Here is a 19983-nt window from a genome sequence, read left to right as displayed (position 1 = left end):
GCAATATTTTGCTTTCCGATTTTTCACAACATCCAATGTATCATGGACGTGTTTTTTCACCCTCCCCTGCATCTCTTTGTAGGTCTATCCGTATGAGTGTTTCCGTAATTCTCAGTCGACAATCTCTGAAGTAACATAGAGCTCTGCTTTGCTGTGAACTGGACTAAATAGTTCAATTCAATTAATGGCGGTATTTCATAAAATAGAATTTACTGCATGAAATTGTCAACTCTTGTTAAACAATATGCCTAAGTCGATCTACAGTATAAAAATATCAAAATCGTATACTATACACATTGAAAAAGATATGAATTTTCTGCTAAATAACTCGGGTTTTCTGTACATTTTTCACTCGTTTGAGCAGAAAAAAGAAATGAATTTATTTACTCATTTATGGAAATCCTAGCTTAATGCTTCACGATTCAGAAATTTTGATCGAATTGAATCAATTAGTTCGGTACTGGTGAAATAATGAACTAAATGATAGTCTTCGACTATAGCTAAAACGGATGTTCGGGTTTCATTTGATTTTTGTTAAGACAGGATAGGCGTAAAATACACAGACAGTGATAAAACTGAACCGGGTAGTCTACCAAGCTGTGGAAATTTCAAAGCATCGTATTTTAACAATATTTTTCCAAGCATCATTAGGGGTATCACTACATGCTATAGAAGTAGAGGTAAAGTTTTCAGCTGTTTTTGTTATTTTTACGAATATAATTTTGCCTATGATCATTCAACTATTCATGATTATCACCTAATACTTTACATATAAAAATCTACAAATATATACTGCATGTAGGAACGGTAACATAAAAAGACAAATTTGAAAAAGCTTTATAGAAATAACGTAATTGTCTCGTTTGGGCCTGATTTTCTTACACAGTGACGAGCCATAAACAATAAAGTTCGCTTGTATAACATTTGTGTTGATAAATCACGCTAAGAGAAGGTGATACGAATAGGTCGACCCATTATTTCTCTGTGACCGACTCTAACTTCGTAATAAAGTTACAAACTTGATACATTGGTTAAAAATATTAAAGCAAAATATTGCGACTCTGGGTAATGTTTGTCAAAATAAGTCCATCCTTTTTCATATATATGCTATGCAGCTGAGTATCTCTATCGGCGCTTGTTTCTTCCAGCTGGTGGCGGTGGTGCCTGAAGAAGAAACAGAATTGTGACATGGTTTTAGCGGTAATAACTTTACAAATGGAGTCAATATTTCCAACTTAAAGGGATAAAAGTGCAACATCTTCCACATCATTACGATGAAGACAAGAGCTACGGAAGAGCAGTATGCTCTGCAGCTTTTTATTTTAGAGAGGATGTTGCCACATTTAGAGGAGTGGTCGACATTTTGCTGTAGACGATAGAACTATTTGTAACCCATAAAAATGGGTTGTGTGTTGGGCTGATCATTGGAATCGTATATATATGTATACGCCACTTTTTTTGTATATTTAAACACAATTATATATTTTAGTTGGGAATTAAAGTGTGGTCTCATACCTCAAAATTAGCGGGGTGTTTGGAAATTTTAATTCCTTTCCACCCCATTTATAGAGTGTAGGTAAATTTATGGGGAAGAATATCATGAACTACCGATATGTAGCAGTTGGGCATCTCGGATGCAATTCTGGCGTCCGGAATTCTATTACGTGATAGGCTACTTAAATCAAAATGCTTTTCATTGATCCAATTATTTTTTATGAAAGACTTTCATAAAGATCAAATCTCCTGCCATTCATTTACGGTTTTTGTATGATGGTGATTACACCACTCTCCATCGATGAGCTGCAATTCAAAAGCTCAAAATATTTAAAATCATGCGGTTACTCTGTTTTGTGAAAGTTGTTATATATATATGAGTTATGTTAAGTCATGCTTGAACGTTACTCTGTTGCATTAAATTGTGTTTCCCACTCTTTGTTTACAGCCTATCGTTAATGCTATATCGCTGGTTCTCTGTAATCATTGCTAATATAGTTAGTTAGCCTACTGGTAAACGACAATGTACTGAAATCTCCTCAAAATGGGTTCGCCGTTTGTATGCATGGCGGCGATTTTGATACACTCAATGATATACTATCATATTTTGCCGTACTTTGTCATCTTATCTGAGTTGGAGTGTGGTTTATATATATATATTTATATATCTTAAAGCGGAAAATTGGGATCTTTCGTACAAAGCGCCTCATGTTATTTGAGAAAAATACCCCCGCCACGTTTTCAAATAACAAATTAGTAATAGTCCAGATGGGGTTAAGACTGATTTGAAACAGGTTGGTCCAAATCGCGGACCGCATGCGGCTCCCGGAGACATTTCGTGCGGCCCACAGAACAATTTTGGCGTGTACTACTGAACCATTGGCAGATATTTGTATTTACTGGCAGAACAATTTTGAGTTATTCTCAAACTATTCCAACTAGGAATAGTCCGTTTCCTATTCCCGATGTCGGGATTGATGTTTGGTAAAATCACGGAATTTCAATGTTGTAGAAAAAAGGTGACCGAGGTAAACAGGGAGAAAACGTATTTCCTTACCCACAACAACGTTAAACCCTGTCTGGTGTGTTTTCAAGCAATATCTGCCACAACATAATATAATTCAAATTATAACACATTACAAGACCAAACACGAGAAAAGATACCGAAAATACCACGATATTTCTCGGGAAGCAATTATAAAATAACTAAAGGCTTTATAAAGTTTCCTTGTAAAACTGATTATAACGGAAAACTCTCATTCTCAAATATATATAACCGATATTTAAAGTGAGTAAACTCGCGATGTTTTGATCATATTTGGGTTTTCTCCGACTGCGGTCCGCAACCTTAAACAACCCTAATTTAAAAAATTGGAATTTCTATCGCAATCTGCTTTCCTAACCCAAAACCTTAACCGGATAATTACTCATTTTCTTGTTTTGAGCGTTGGCGGGGGCTTTGTACAACAGATCCAAAAATTTTGTTCCTTTCATCCTGCCATTGCAGAAATGTGTTTTTATTGTTCCTCTTTTTCCATGTAGATACGTTTCGGCGCAACCAATATGGATCACCCCAAATTTGATCTCGATTGCTTCTGCATTGTTGATTGTTGAAAACAAAGCCTAAGTTAAGATCACGCGAAATTGCTTCGTAACCATTATGACGTATCAAGCTGAAATTATTACGTCAAACGTTACGATGCGGCTAACCTGTTTATTTAACCCGGTTAAACGGTTGAAGTGATTTTCCTTGAATTACCAGCCCGAATATATATACGCGTATATAAATATATTGAGTATATATACATTAAATATAGTTGCGCAGTTCTAATATGGGCAGGCCTACCTAACCGTTTCCCAGGCAACTGTTAGGTTGAACTACAGTTTATGTTGGATTTGTCTAACCTTACCTGCTATTCAATTTGATCAACCTGATGTTAGAAGTATCAAACAATTTTCATGTTAAAATATACGGTTAAAATTTTAACAAAATTGCTCTACATTTTCTGCATGACAGAATCAACTTGATAACTAATTTCATATTCACAAATGAATATTTAGCCAGCCAATGAAAACTATTTAGTTGCAAGTAGTTTTCAGCCAAAAAAATTTGCCAAATATGTGAGGCATCTTAGGTTCACATTTTCATACTATTTCAGTCATCCAAGCGTACAAGGCTAACATACCTCTGCTGCTGGTGCCGGAGATGGTGATCTATTGCCAGCAAAGAAATCCTGAGGATACTGATTACCGGAATCGGTTCTGAAAACAAATTTAAATTGATATTAGTTTGAGCGCACTGCTGATTGCACCATTGTGTAAATGGTGCTCTTGTATACCCTCGTGTCGTGTTACATGGATCTAATTTCTACCAATAGCTGAGTAATGCGATGATTTGATACCTCGAGGTACACATCGTGACTTTCTAGTACGAATTATTTTTTTAATGAATTTGCCTAATAGGAGTTGCTATAGTAGAGTAAGTAGACCCATACCAATTACTCTTGTGTGCATGTAAAAACGGATTGTTACGCTTCTCCCAAACTGAAGTTTTCGTCAACTTACTTTTTGATGGGTGGTAGAGGATATGTTCTTGGATCTCCGTAATAATGATGATAATGATGTGGTGCATCGTCATCAGCAGCACCAGCACGTTTCGCCAATGTTTGTGTCATCAACCACTGCTGCATTTGCGCGTTTTGTATCAGCATTAATTCCATAAGGTCTAAAAGTGTGAAAACTCTTTTTATAACGTATAAACTTAAGTGGATAAATTAGAAAAAAATATAACGAATTTTATCAATTTTTCGTTCCATTCAATCAATCCACAAACATTTCATCTTATGCAAAATTACTAATATATACTGCTATGCCAAATCCCATAGATATCATTTGATTTACTAAAACTGTTTGTTGAAGGCAGTTTCTCTGCGACGCATTATGTGGAGAGTTACAAAAAATGAATAGTAATATGGGGAAATTGGCAATAGCGCAATTGCAATGCAATTTCCTCGCTGTGACAAAGACGGTTGCTTAAAAGAACCAACGTTTTAGAGTTTACAAGCGTTATTGATTTTAGTTCTTGATACATTTATCTCTGCGTAATATTACGTCAATTTTTCCAGCCCATTCCAATAGATACATGTTTGGTTGGTGTCTTTTGGGTGAAAATTTGTGGGACCGCTTTTTTAAGAGGTATTCTTGCGGGTCGCGACAATATAAAAGTGCGGAAACGGACGAATGTTGTTTTTCTAGGATGTGATTATGTGGGGCATCATTTATGAAAAACCCCATTATTGCAGATCAGACTCAAATAGGAAATCATTTCGTTCCGATAAACGTTTAAACCACGAAATTCCATTATATATATATATATGTTGTTCGACTTAGGTTCATTTATTGGTACTCCCGTAGTGTGTGTACTGCATGTTAGGGTTGGGCCACAATTTCATTCCGATTTTTCTCATTTTAGGCTTAGGCTCCTAAGCTTCAGTCCCTTTACATAACTTGATGTAAAGTATAGGCGAACAAAATTAGTTACCTCTATATTGGTACACACACTTTTGAAGCGCCCATTTATATTGGTGAATTCGCATGGCATATATTTTGCAAATAGGTACAAGTAAGTTTGCGTTACCTTTCTTAGTATTTCCAGTTTTGAAACCTTCATTAAAAGCAAATATGGGCGGCTCATTTTGTCTTCTCGGAGTAAGTGGTGGAAGATATCTATCTCTACGTCGATATTTTGTCCCTCCATCGCCTAATTCCTCCTGTAATGAATGTTATTGGATGTGTATATATGTTCTAATATGCAGCATTGCGGGACAAACAAAAATATATGTACCGAAATAAATTGTAATATATATTCAGTCTAATTCTTGGGGCATATATATATATATATCATAAATTCACGATTTTTAACCTCGAACTCATATTGCATAAAAGTAACGTATGCATCTACTTAGTAGTACTTACCCATAATTTATGGAGTAATTCATTTCTTTTATCAATTTTTCTGTAAAATCGGTCCCTTCTTCGTTCTGTAAAATGCAAGGATGATTTTTCCATAAAGGCGCAGTTTTTATAGAATCGACTATCTGTCTATAAACAACCGTAAGCAATGAACGTGACTTGTCAGGAAAATCCTATCTGAACTCTGAATAGTGAGTGAACAACCATAAGCAATGAACGTGACTTGTCAGGACAATATCATCTGAACTCTGAATAGTGAATAGTTCAATAGTCAGCGCCTTGCTTTGGGAACTTGCGGGTTATCACAATCCCGTCCGCACGATATCGAAGAGTTCACGTGGAGTATCGAAAATTCTGGCAGCGGTGGGATTCGAACCCACGCCATCGAAATGACTGGTGCCTTAAACCAGCGCCTTAGACCGCTCGGCCACGCTACCACATGGGAGGTCGGATTTGCTTTGGCCATTTGAATTGGGAGACGAATTTCGGTATTATTCGTATATTCGAATCCCATTCAATTCTGATAGTTTGAAGTAAACTCAAGCGTGCTAATTATTTGTAATAATTCACTCTTAATGCTATGGAAACATGGTCTTTTATAGTACAACTTTATAGACGGGGGTATATGGATTTCAATTTGATCTGATGTTGTTTGGTTTGGACGGGACCGCCGTAATCGCACACTGTTTATTCAGTCAGCATTACAGCAAAAGAAATATAGTTTTGTATTTCTCTGGAATGTACTCGCTCGATAAGCTTAATACCAAGGAGTACTTTTAGAGACATTTTATCGTAACTTTATTCACCAACGTTGATCAATTTTTCTCTTCTCTAAAATCCCATAAATGGGTAACTGAATTTCGGTGTAATGTAATGGCTTGTGCTAAATACGCCTGTATATTCTCACTGGGCGACATGTATATATATGAAAAGCGCTAATTGTTAAGTACAGCATATTGAAAGCGTTGATAGTATAAATTTGGTGACATGTTATCTAGTAAGTTTTCAGATGAATCTGATAGATCATCATCTAGAAATTGATGTCATAGAAATAGAAATGGCTAATCAGCCAATTCGTTGTAATGAGTCAGATTATGCTTTTCATATCGGGATTGAGTTGAAACAGCCGACCAAATTTCCCGCAAGATATTTTGGAAAGACATTGCTCAACTTATACATAGCGTGATGCTTAAGATGGAAATGCAAGTGTATTGATATTACCCGAAAACTTTATTGAATCTTAATAACTTCGTTGTATTGTTTAACAATTTCCCTTGTGACTATTTTCATTTCTTTGAGTAGACTATGGTTGTCAGTAGTTCTCTGCGCCCGACTTGTCTTACAATTCCAGATTTTTGCGGTTATCCATGAATGGAACACCACGTCTATAGTTTGACTTATGACGTTCAAATCATATCAAAGCTTCCATGGTCGACATATTGTTAATTGTTTGGTAAAACCTGCTTTGTTCCCGTATTTGTTCGAAATATTTGATACTTTTGTTATTGAACAGGGCAGGACTTATGATCGAATAATTACAACAATAGATGAGTCGTAAGTTTAGTCAAATAGAAACCCTTTTATCCTAGTTTGTGACACGCGGGCGCGCGATAACATCCGCAAACTTCTGTGATTTGAACAACGCGAAACCGACTTAACTTTGCCGACATGGATAAGAATCTGCCGAGAGTAACGTTATAACGTCTCAGGTTGGAAAGTAGATGGCTAATTGGCCACTGTTCTGAACTGAACTCTATACGAGTTCGTTGTTTAATACGTCTTCATTAGACACACGCACGAGAAACTGAAGTATTTTTTTGTTTTGAAATGTTAAATAAATATTATATATATATATATCAAATGTGGCTTTCCAGTATTATGATTACATTTAATTACTCAGACCGATATCAAGACGAAAACATATCCATGTAAAAATAATCAGGTCAAAAGATCGAGAATCAACAAAGAAATTAACTTTTGATAACAAAAGAATGTTTGTTTAATCCAGATTTGTCAATTGGAAACGACAAATCGATGGAGTCGCCTGACGTCGCGGTCAAGTAGGGGGTTGTTATGATGCCATTTGAATCGTTGTATTGATGATATACCATTGATACAAATTGATAATGTCCATACGTATCCTCGAAGTGACAAGATGTACTTAGTGTACAATTTTTTTTTAATATTATCAACTTTTATGATCGTATATCAAGACTTTTACATAAAAATGACAGCTATATAGGATTGATGACCATATATGTACGGCCTAGTAAATCACCAACTTTTTGGCCGACATAGACTCAAGTTCAACTCCAACATTCAAATACGTGCCTTCGTTTCCTAAACGATCCGATAAAAATATAGCATTGACTTATGAAAATCTAGGCGTGTCAAGTGCCCTCTATTTGCTCGAGAGGGTTTTGTCATTGACAACAAGACAAATATATATCACAGAGAACGACAAGTAAGATGAAGGTTTACCAAAGTGACAATTAAACATTGTTGTAGTTCTAGTGATTCATTTTGTCACGTATAACATAGTTTATTTCGTAAAATAATAATGAACTATTTCAAGATGAGTCAAAAAGTCATTTTTCGTCATCAAACCTTATGACTGAAGTGACAAATTTTTCTTCTATGATTAATTACAGAAATAGTGCACATATATTCATATTGCTCATCCCATCGCCTTGTACGTCTTCATCGTGCATATTGGACCGTACATACGAAATTGATTTTGACCAGACATAAATATCAGAAATAATTCGTTGAATTGGTTTTTTTAAATTTATCTTGAAACCATGATTGTTGAAAATACTAGAAAATCTACTACATATATATACAGCATCTCAGATATTAATTAAAAGAAAAATAATAAGTTGTATCTTAAACGAATTTAGGGCCTAGCAATATGATGGCATTCACCTGGTGGAGGAAGAGGAGGTGGAGTCTCCGGTTCATATCTGTCTGAATCCGGAGAGTCAACGTAGCGACGCCTGTGGTGGTATTGACGATATCGTGTTGGTGTTAAGACATCCCTGTTCTCTCTATGTGTATTTGTGTTTAATTTCTAAAGAAGCAAGTAAACATTGGATTTCCTATATTGCTTGGAAAATTGGAGATTATATCTCTATCTTGGACAAATATTCGCCAATGTTGAAATCCTTTGAACATCAACGGACCACACTAACGCGATGTACAACAAATCAGGAAAACGTTGTTAATGATTTACTACCCGGAATAAATCATATCACGCACTTAATGACAAATTTATAACACGAATAAATGAATTCGATAATGATAATTTCGACATGAAATTAGTGGTATCTTCCAATGTTATAAAGATGTATAAATCGATTTCATTTATTCTAACATCAAATAAAATAAGGTTTACTGTTATAATTTTTAATTTTATTTAGTAACTGGACAGTGAGCAAACAATGCAAACCTAAGTTGCATAATTTCACTCACCTTTTGAATAACTTTTAACTTTAGCCTGGTTAGGTCATCAAGAAGTCGTACATCATCACTGTAAACAGAACCCGTTGGCATTGTGCTGCCCTGGTATTTTTAACAATTCTTTCAACAAAAACCTTCTATGTCGTTCTGTATTATCTTGGTAATATTACAGCATTATGCGGTAACGATCGATTTTATTGTAAATTTCTTTCCTACGATCTTGTGTAATGAAAATCTAAGAGAATTGGCTGTGATAATTTGAAAGTATATATATATAATATTATTCATTCACATAATTTGAAAATTTTTGTACTGTATAACAATTGGATAATTTTGTTACATTTGTACAATGACTAATTGCAAATTTTATGTTTTCACTAATCATGATATTGACCTTACTATTTACTAAACGTCGCCTCCATAAAATGCCTCTATTTTCTTTTATTCCATTCCTATGCTTGTATATATATATATATATATGGAATACTCTCAGCTGGTTCAGATCTAATCTACTAAAAGTCGATAACTAACCGTAGCATAACAATGTACTTCCTCGACGATTGTTAAGGATGGATGCCTAAAAAGCGCATATATATAGTAAAATATACTATGTATTTTGTATACTTTAAAACGAGTATTTCAGGCATTCTTTCGGTTTTTAGAAATTTCAGATGCTCATTCCTCCGTTTACGTCGAATATATTGAAACACGATCATATAATCTAATATAATATGAAACTTATTCTTTATTGTACGAAATTGTTCAATCTGAAAAAAAAATCTGAATATCAAGCTCTCTAAAACCACTCACAGATAAATCCCTTGTCAACATCTTATCACTTCATGATACCGCGGCGTCTGTATTGACATATTTATCCACTTATACCAACGTACACTTTTACTGTTTCTAGATACGAATAAGTATCATTTGGACGTAGCAAGAGGGAGATCTTTTAGTAAAAGAAATTCTAGAAAGTGACATCCCGTCTATCCGCATATCAACAAGCCAACACCAAAACGGTATCTATAGCACGGGGAATTGCGCATCGTTGCCAGGGAAACGCAGCGAGAGAGCATAATACCATAACGATCCTGTTACCATCCTTGACCTGTCATCGCTCGAGCGAGAATTGTTACAAAACTTGAGGTTTTCCTACTCCTATACCCATTATTTTCCTTGTTATATCCAATATTGTATTTCGTAACGCTATATTGACGCAAGATATTATAACAATAGCTGATGTAAAAAGTAACAATACTCGGAAGACCCCTTATGTCAACACCCTTGCCCGCTGCGTTGTGATGTCTTCAAAAAGTAACTAAAACCTATTTGTCCTGTTGCTAATTGATGAGAAGCGAGTGGTTACTTCGATGATTTTTATATAAAACGTTTTCAAATATCTCTGACACTTGTATAAGGGTGGAACAAACTGGGCAAATTTTAAAGTTCTTTGTTGTGGTGCAGTGGATTACAACACATATCAAAATCAAAACACGTTCTAAATGTAAACGTGTTATCCCCTAACATCTGGAAACTTCGACGACAAGATGTGAATGATATTTCTAAAATATGCTATGGAACATATTTCATCGAACTCGAAACCAAAGTGATGAATTTATTTTAATTTGTCCTAACACAAAAAAATCCGAAAGGTATTTTCAAGAATGAAACTGACAATCAAGCGAAAAAATACAACTTGAAACGTGAAATCGGTATTTCAAATCTACATATTAATTGAACAAAATCCGTTTGGCCTCCAGCAAATTTGAACAAAATTTACTTATAACGTCATTCAGTTATGCATGGTTGAGAACTATTAATTTATTTTCATGTTTTGTTAACAACTTTAGCTGTTGGATATCGATACTTTTTATTAGCGAAATGATGGTAATATTGTTAATATGGTAATATTGTGATATGTCTTACCGAAATGTGCAAAATACCAATACGCTCAATGGGATAGTGAAATTTATCAAACACTTCAGGCTGTGCACTCGCAAAAAGACGTAAATAAATGTTTATAAAACTGTTTCGAACACTTCGAGTAGGCCGATATCATATCTTTTTTTAGGTCAGTTAAAGCTGCGGACGTCCGACTAAAACTCGACAATCGTCCTTGGGTCGATACCATATCATTTTTTTTAGGTTTTCTATCATTTCGAGCTGCGGACGTCCGACTAAGCTTCGATAATCGTTCTTGGGCCGACATCATACTCTTTTTTACGTTTTCTATCATTTCCAGCTTTCGGATATATGGCTAGGCCTCAATAATCATTCTTGCAGCACGATAAGTATATATTTAAAAACATATATCTATCAACCTTTATTTTGGTGGCAACTCAGCCAACCAAGCTTTTACGGAATGATTTCTTTTATTTGAGTGTTATAATTGGTTTGGTTTCTCGCGATATTGAAAAAATCATGATGATGTTCTGTAGCTCTATACCCGCATACCAGACAGACAGTGTAAATTTTAGTTTGATACTTTTGCCCTTTTGTGTTGTTTTGTACAATAATATACGTTTCACGCCGTGCTGTGTTGAACCACTTTATTAAAATGTAGTCGCAGTAGTCGTAAAAACAAAACATTCATTTCGGTTCGCAACAACTTAATAAAATACTTTAACATCTTAATTTAGTCGGTTCGAATTTATCATTTAGGACGTGTAAAGTCGAGGACCCGCATTGAATATTGCATGCAATGTTTAACACTGATCTTGAAAACTGTAGAGCATTGTTTTTCAAACGGGGTTCAGCGGTATTCTTGGTTTCCGCCACCGCATTCCAGGGATTCCGCATCCTTATGCAAGTTCATATTCAAATCCGAGATTATTATTATATTCCAGCGGATAAGACCTCAAATATGATGGAATTGTGCACTTTTGGATGCAAGCATGAAACTTGGCACACATGTACAGTAGCATATTCTGATTAATTTTGGATATGGTGCCATCCATGAAAATACCTCGTTGCCATGAAAACGAGGCATCATCCGTATTGCTATCCAAGTGTAAGAGACATTACTTTAGGGAAGAATATTTCCAAGATAAGTAAACTGAGGTGTATTTAAGAAGTAAATAATAAAGAATATGATCAGAAGTGCATTTTGACCATTACTCTTGATAATAGAATACCTGGTTACCATGGAAACGAGGTATCGTTATCGACCAAACACCATTATAAGTCACACAACCTGTATTTTCTGTTATTGTCATGGATCACTAATTAAACTACATTCACTTTCAAAATGTAATTCCTTTTGTGCTCAATCAACTGTCATCGCCAATGGTATACTTTCAAACTCATAGCCACGTAAAGCTGGTGAAAATATAAAATATATATTTCATAACTGACGGATTACTGTTATCTTGGAGCTATCATATCGTCATCATATAAATTAATAAAGATAAGTTCATTCTCTTAACTCTGGCATTAGTATCTCACTCAGATAAAAACGGAAAGCTTACATTTCAGCTCAAACTCGTCTGGAATTGTTGATTATTCTAATCGATATCTAATGTCGCCTTATTAGGTTTGCCACTTATACTCAACTTGCTACACTTTAAAGTTCATTTTTTGACACTATTAAGTTTGTTGTTATATATACCTATATAAATATTCAGACAATAACACGCAATTAACTTGTTGCATTGTTGTTACTCGAATTCTGTTTCATTGGGTTCAGCTTCACCTAAAAAGTTGGAAAACAACTGCTGTTTTAGATTGGCCCGCGTTGTAGCGTGCTATACTCGTTTACGTCCTCGGCTTTCTGACCGATTCGGTTCAACTTAATTCTTTGCGCCAGTTATGATGTCTTTGTCATACAATAGGTGTGAATATTGTTGGGCATGGAGTGGACTTATAGGTCGTTTTGCTACATCGTCCATCGCGACGTTTAGAGCGCGGAAAACATCGCTTATCTACGGAACTGATGGGCTATTATCGATTTCAGTACTTAATGATGGAAGTAGTTACAAGAAGGCTATTACTTTTATTTAATTCTATTTAAAATTTCCTCGGAATCCTATGAGATCCGATATTTCACCCAAAGTTTTGCTCTTTTATTTTAATTCATGGGAACACTGTCTTGAATCCGCCAAGGATGACCATCACTTCACGGCTGTCCTCGGGTTCGATTTTTCGAATCCCGTGTTCAGCCACATTTCCTTATGAGTCGCATATAGGCTGGCGATACTACGGTTCGTTATTTTATTTTCGTGTCTATATATTTGTGCTTCGGCGGTTTTCTTGTATTATTTGTTAGGAACCTTGTTACGCTCTATTGGTTTTCCGTGCTTGGTCACTTTCCATGGGTTCATTGTCATGCAAGAATGTTTTGTTAGTTCATACATACTCTATGACTGTTCTATACGATTACTGCGCTAATTCAGTGCTGTATTCCGTGCAAAAGTAAATCCCAATACATGCATATATGAGATTATTGCCGTTGTTAATGTTTGGGAAGTAGGTACCTCATTAGTAGTAATTATAGTTGATAGCGATACGTTGAACTATATCAGTCCTATTCGACACATTTCTGAATAAACTCGCATGCCATGCCGTGTGCCTTGATAACGTATCGATAATACATCGAAAGCTCAAACAAATTTATTTATTGCTGCACCCATCCATAAACTGCACTTCCATACTCTCGCACCCACGGATATTTGCACCCGCTCACACATTACACCCAATAACCTTTGCTGAAAATTATATATAGATATTGTTATTCTATTATGATGTTACATCGGACTCATGGTCTGCAATGCCGACATAGTTGGGGTGGCACAATAAAGACAAGGCCGCGAGACACGAAACATTTACTGATTAACTAATTTTAAGATTAATCCTGTTCAAGAAACCTATTATTTAGAATATCCAACACTTCTTGTTATCTGGTGATTCCTAAAATCTAATGCTTTTATGAGATGAATGGTCGCTAAAAGCTACAGCTAAGAAAAATCAGACCAGAGCTCATCAATGTATTGTATTCGAGGAAGTGATCTTGAATGGCATTTAGACCTACAGGCACCACAAACATCTCTAAAAATCATGATTTCTTCAACTACAACGCATATATCTTCAAAATATCTATCCCATGCATTCCAGTTTTCCAATAGTGAACCAAGCCTTCTCTCCAGCATCGCCGTTATCACCAAAACCAACTTCTTTTAACGGTAGCACTGTTTTGTCCGTGAGATACCCTTCATCAGATGTCAGTATTTTGATCTGATTATTGTCACAATTGCATTTATACCTATTGTCCACGCAATTTCCTAGAAGAATATATATATATATATATATAATTGTTAACATGTAAACAGTTTTACTCCTTGTAATATTTAAAAATTTTCACAAACCATTTTCCCCACATGCGCAGTAATTTCCACGCATTGAGGTAGAGCCACCCCAATACCTCATCTTTTGACCAGTGCGTGATACCCAATGTCCATGTCCATCTCGAAATAATAAGACGCCTTTGCACCGAAACTGTAAATTAAATGAAAACATCGTTCAATAGATGAATTTCTATATAGTACAATAATACGTGTTTTCATTAGCGAAAACGTCTCCCAGGTGCCATCAATCTTTATTATTTTTTTTTCTTGTCTCTTTTATTATCGTCGAAGTACCCAATTTGAAGGTTACAATGAACTAATGAAATGTGTTAGTTGGGAAATGTGATAAGTAACCACGACAATCTTCGCAAAAAAATACATTTTTAGTTTGTTGTACAGAGATATATATGGACGCAGTTTTATTTGTAAAGAAATAGTTAGTCGTCCGTACCTTTACGAATTGTCTACATTCTCGAGAAATCGAAATAATGCTGACAATCTGCCCTTGATTCAACGAATAGTTAGGAGTCCACGTGTAACAACCTTGACTCTCACAATTTCCCTCAACTTCAATTTCATTCATATTGTCATGCCATATTTCTGTTATTGCTTGAAATCAAATGAAAACACTCGATGTTAAGATAGTCTTGCGTGAATGGAATGATTCACGATGCAATACTTTCTCAGAATTATCGATTCGTTTCGGGATTCGTTTATTTATTTGACGTTTTGCGTGGTGACGTCACCAAAATTAAAAATGAATTGTAGCGGTTCCGCGACCGCATGTCAGCGGATCTCGTACTTAGCGGAAGTTTTACAGCTCCGTTCAGTGTATTATTTTGGGGCAAAATGTGGGTGAAAAAAACACCTTTTTGGCCTTTGTTTCGAAGTACCATAAAGCGCCTTCTAAGCCCGTGCGGATCAGCTAGTGATTTATGCCTTATTGCCTACACTCAAAACAAATCGGTACTTTTTTTTCATAAACAAACCGTCGCTTTAGGTTTTCTTCCAATGAAATACATTAAGATACAAATATTGGCGCTCCGGAAGTATTCGTACCAAGATGACGCTCAACCCGAACCTGGTACACATACTATATTCAGGTTGTGTGCCATCTTGGTACGAATACTTCGGGATCACCCAACTATTGATTTATTGAGATTTATACGGTAAGCCGATACTCCTTACAGTTGCGTCTTATCCGGTGCGCCCTATGGTTCCATTACATTTGAACCCACGTACATTTGAACCCACGACGATTGCACCTGCACACTATTGCACCTATGAAAATTTTTGTTGTTTTACGGATATTTGAACCCATACTAACCCTAACCCATGGGTTTAGCACCCGCATATAGATTGAACTCGCGAATATACACATGGGTTCAAATGTACGTGGGTTCAAATGTACGGTCACCGCGCCCTATGTATGGACAAATCCCCAATATAAACAATTTATTGACGAGGCGGTGCAGTACGGTCCGTAACATACGATATACAAATGATTGATCTCACCATCGCGTAAAGAGAATTTGCAGAATATTTTGAAAGACGGCAACGATGCGTCTGGTCTAACAATATAAAGTCCAGTCTCATTCACTCCTTGGCTATTTCTGAGTTGATTACATGTGGAAATACCTAAAAGTGCAAAAAAATTCTATTCGTGATATAAAAAAAAAGGAAATGAGTGTATTCATTTTACTTAAGAATATTTCGGGTGTCATATCTATCTCTGTATTTCCGCAAATTGTCATCTTTGTCAAAGATATATACTGAAAAAAATGATCTGATTTTTTGATTCGGTTTGAACGAACAATATTGTTATTGAATATTCCAATATTTATTTTTCAAAATCCAAATAGAGAAGAGAACTATAGTGGCGTACTTTGCAAATCCAAGTTTAACTGTAAATATTTTATTTAAACTAATAAAATTTCAACCGACCGAAAACATTCCACACTTTTATCTTACCGGGTTCAAAACTACAGTAGATGTAATTCAGTTGAGACGTTTCAATGGATCGTAAAATATAAAATCCCGATTTTGTAACTCCGTAATTTTCTGTCAAATCTTCACAACTATGTGCACCTGAAAAATGGGTTAGGGCCACTTAAAATATTCCATCACAAACCAGCAACGGCAAACTGCAATTGTGTTTTTAACAAATGATTGACTTGCCAATTTGCTTCATGATTTGATTCTTGATTTCTTCAACGTTTACGCTGTTACCAGGTTTTCCTTTCGGACCTTGTGAACCCTGAAATGGAAGAGATGTAAGTACGTTATGACCAAAATAATATTGCTACTCACGATATAGGCTTCGAGGTGAAAGAATTCGTTGCTCGAACCATTACCTTCGCACGTTAAATGGTTTTATGACATCGTGTTTTCGTTCTATTTGACATATTTCTTTGTAAAGTTTTGATTGGTTGATTTGTCGTATATATATTCATTTTAAATGTAAAAATGACGAGACAAGATTTGTTTCAAGTTAATAACATGTATAAATCATAGTTAATGTCGTGGTATTGACCACACCAAATACGACGAAAACTGATTTTTTAATTAGTATTTCCAACATTGAAAAAAAAAATTGAAAAAAATAACACTTTTTCATGTCAAAGATTATTATCAGCTTTGGAAATTACCTGTCAAATGCGGTAAACGATTTTGAATGACGCTATAAACAAGTCATGAATTACGAACAATATGCCACAATTAACTCGTCATTTCCTCAAAAATATGGCGGATGTCGCGCCACCGTTCCTGAAGTACAACCAAAATATGACGTTCATTATATTTGTCGTCTAGATCGGTTCTTTTTGTATAAAATAAAGTTGGCTAATTTTACGTTGTTTTTTGAAGCAGTGTTTTTTAGCCTTCGTCCGCGACCCATACCTTTAATGCCATTTTTTTTTAATTCTGCGAAAACAAAATACGAGTCCAGCTGAGTGTACTTTCTCCTATGATAATATGAAGTTTTTCATTTCGAACTCGGCCCTCAAATTTTGTCAGACTAAAAACCATGATTGGGATGAAATGTGAGGTTAATTGGTATACATTGGAGATTATTTTGTATTGCACGAGATACAAACCAAGTACGCAATGCCCGTAATTGCATTCTGCAAATCATTCCAACAAGATAACAACACAACGTTCTCCTCATTACCGTATTTCCTTTGGGCCCTCTTGGGCCAGTTGCTCCAGCTGGACCGCGTTTTCCTGGGGGGCCATAAAGTCTCGTACCGGTTTCACAATCAACGGTTGTTCCTTGTCCTGATGCGCAATTAACATTAACTACGCCACATGAACTTTTATCAGAAGGTATTTGAATATTCTTTTGCGATTGACAAATTACGCCACTCCAAAATTTGAGAATCACAATCAATAAAATAAATGTATTATACGTCATAGTATTTTGTCTGAAATATGCAATAAAGATATAGGGATACTATAAATAGATTTCGTAGAGTTGTCAACTAGTAGACACTCTTTGTAGCCATAGGCGTTTTTGTACTAAGGAACAGACTATAGCTCAACCCGCGTGAATAGCCGATAATGTGCTGCATAACATTGTAATATTAGCCACCAACAATTACTCGTTAAAATAGTCTCTTTTGAATCGCCATAAGTCAAGCTTTTACTGCAGTGGTTCTCAACCTGTGGTACGTGGGAGCTTTTCAAGTGGTACGATAGTAGCTTTGAATTAAAGCAACAATTAACTTTTAAGTTGGTTAAAATATACCGGAAACGATGTCTTTCATCTTTTATTCGTTTAACAGCGTTTATAGCGCTACTGCATATATTTAATACGCTGAAACTTTGAGCGAAGTGGATGTAGTGCCACATTATAAAATACTCCCATAGCGCGTTTCCAGATCCATTGTTCCCCGACCAAAAAGGACTTTGTCTTTGGTACGCGAACAGAAGTCAGTAAAAAGTTTAGAACCATTGTTTTACCTGAATTAGCCCAGTATGAATCGTTAGATTCATACCTACTCGGCTATGCGACGCATTTCAGTCTTCCATCGAAATAATTGCGCATCTATGAATTAGCAAGACAGTGTAGGAGGACATTTTTAACAAATCGGATTTTTCCGAATTAGGTTTTTTACGGAGTCAGGTCCATGCAAATCGATATTGATGACTCAGATGCTCATCTAAATTTCCAAAACTTTCAAATACATCTTTTAAGCTTTCCGACTTCGAAATTATTTGTATTCGATAATAATATAACCAATTTATACGTAAAATTTGTAGCTACTCGGTGCTGACTGTTGTTCGGTTCGACATAGGCTACTCTGTTTCTATAATACCAGGCCAAAATCTCTTCGATAAACTGAATTGTATCTTCACATATTCATATAGCCAGGCATTCGACTAGTTGCTGTTCTCGCAAGCCAAATAGATACGATTAGGGCTGGGCAGTGTTATTTTTTATTCTAAAAAAAATAATGATTAATCAATAACAATATTGTTCCGAGGCAAACAAATTTGAAAATCCTATTTTCACTTGTTCAGATTAAAAATTGTCTTCGGCTAACTGCCATTCTTTCAAACTAAGTTTCCTCTCGCTTCCCCACTTATAATCACCCTATACTTACTAAATCTAGAGTACAATACCAAAGGGCACGATTTCATTACGTAAAAACAAGGTTTGAGGTGCCATGCAACATGTAGAAAATTGTCACACGATCGATAACTTCCGCGATGCAAACTTGACCCAACCGCCATCTCAAACTTTACCATACTGTTAGTTCGCCAATCTTATGCCTCTTGTCAATGAGAGTATTCATATAGGGCGTTTCCCCCATACATTACCAAGGATATTTCGCCGAGCATCGATTTCCTTGTTTAGTCATAGCGTAAATGGTCATAGTCATGTTCATTCCCGGAAAAATTCCCAATTAGCAGTTTAATCAATCGGTGGAGCATCGAAGACCGGCAAATGTGTTGCATACTGATCTACACAATTCAGGATTTGAATTGTTTACTGTAATGTATTTTTTTTAAATCTGTTTCATTGTCTATTTTAACATTGTTTTGTGAAAATAAATCTCTCTCACTCAAGCAATGAGTCTACATTGATAACACAACTGAAAACTGACAAATAACACGTAAAACGACAAAAACGAGCCAATGTTTATAACCATGCTTGGGTAACTGCTCGAGCGACTGCACAAATTGCCATTGTAACGTTACGTTGACTCATTGTTGATTGGTCATAGACATTTCCCCGACCTTTGACCCTAGGAAAACTCCTATGCAAAATTTCCGGTGCTCATTTTAAGTGTGGTTTCGCGAGTTGGCGCCTGTAAAATGAGATATTTGTTTCAAACTGTCATTCTGATTCGTAGTATTCAACAATCTGTGTTTTGAAAATACCGTAAGTAATTTTAGCCTAACCTATCGTAGCTATTTCTACACTATTCTTTGATTACTGCAATTAAACTGAAACTCCTAACAGGACAAAGTGATCATTGAATTATTTGATTTATATTTAAATTTCCGAAACACAACTAAAAAGCAAACGAATAGAATTCAAAAACGCGAAAATGAGGTAATGTTTACGACCACGCCTGAGTGAGAAAAGTGTCTGGGCGGATGCGAAAAGGGACATTGTGACGTCACTTTTGCATCTTGCTGATTGGCCAATGTCACGAAGTAAACAAGGAAGTCGATGCTCCGGGAAACATCCATTGTTGGAAATACACATCGC

General features: G+C 35.7%; 2 protein-coding genes and 1 non-coding gene across 3 annotated transcripts; all 3 read right to left on the bottom strand.

Annotated features, from left to right (window-relative positions):
• Nucleotides 1–193: 193 nt before the first annotated feature.
• LOC120342537 (uncharacterized) lies at nucleotides 194–9169 on the bottom strand. Its single transcript, XM_039411414.2, has 7 exons — nucleotides 8938–9169; nucleotides 8392–8536; nucleotides 5470–5534; nucleotides 5132–5264; nucleotides 4060–4219; nucleotides 3681–3756; nucleotides 194–1164 (listed from the first exon to the last, which is right to left on the bottom strand). The coding sequence occupies exons 1-7, from the start codon at nucleotides 9016–9018 to the stop codon at nucleotides 1126–1128; spliced, it is 699 nt and encodes a 232-aa protein (XP_039267348.2). The 5' UTR covers nucleotides 9019–9169; the 3' UTR covers nucleotides 194–1125.
• Trnal-aag (transfer RNA leucine (anticodon AAG)) lies at nucleotides 5822–5903 on the bottom strand. Its single transcript has one exon. It is a non-coding gene; the product is annotated as a tRNA-Leu (tRNA).
• Nucleotides 9170–13898: 4729 nt separating the features above from the next.
• Nucleotides 13899–17685, bottom strand: LOC120342530 (uncharacterized). Its single transcript, XM_039411400.2, has 7 exons — nucleotides 17434–17685; nucleotides 16443–16521; nucleotides 16236–16352; nucleotides 15780–15902; nucleotides 14716–14873; nucleotides 14286–14415; nucleotides 13899–14201 (listed from the first exon to the last, which is right to left on the bottom strand). Exons 1-7 carry the CDS (start codon nucleotides 17674–17676, stop codon nucleotides 14017–14019), a joined length of 1035 nt encoding a protein of 344 aa, XP_039267334.2. The 5' UTR covers nucleotides 17677–17685; the 3' UTR covers nucleotides 13899–14016.
• Nucleotides 17686–19983: the final 2298 nt, after the last annotated feature.

The sequence above is a fragment of the Styela clava genome, chromosome 3 (genome assembly GCF_964204865.1).
Source record: "Styela clava chromosome 3, kaStyClav1.hap1.2, whole genome shotgun sequence".
NCBI lineage: Eukaryota > Metazoa > Chordata > Ascidiacea > Stolidobranchia > Styelidae > Styela > Styela clava.
This window is presented reverse-complemented; position numbering and strand designations above follow the sequence as displayed.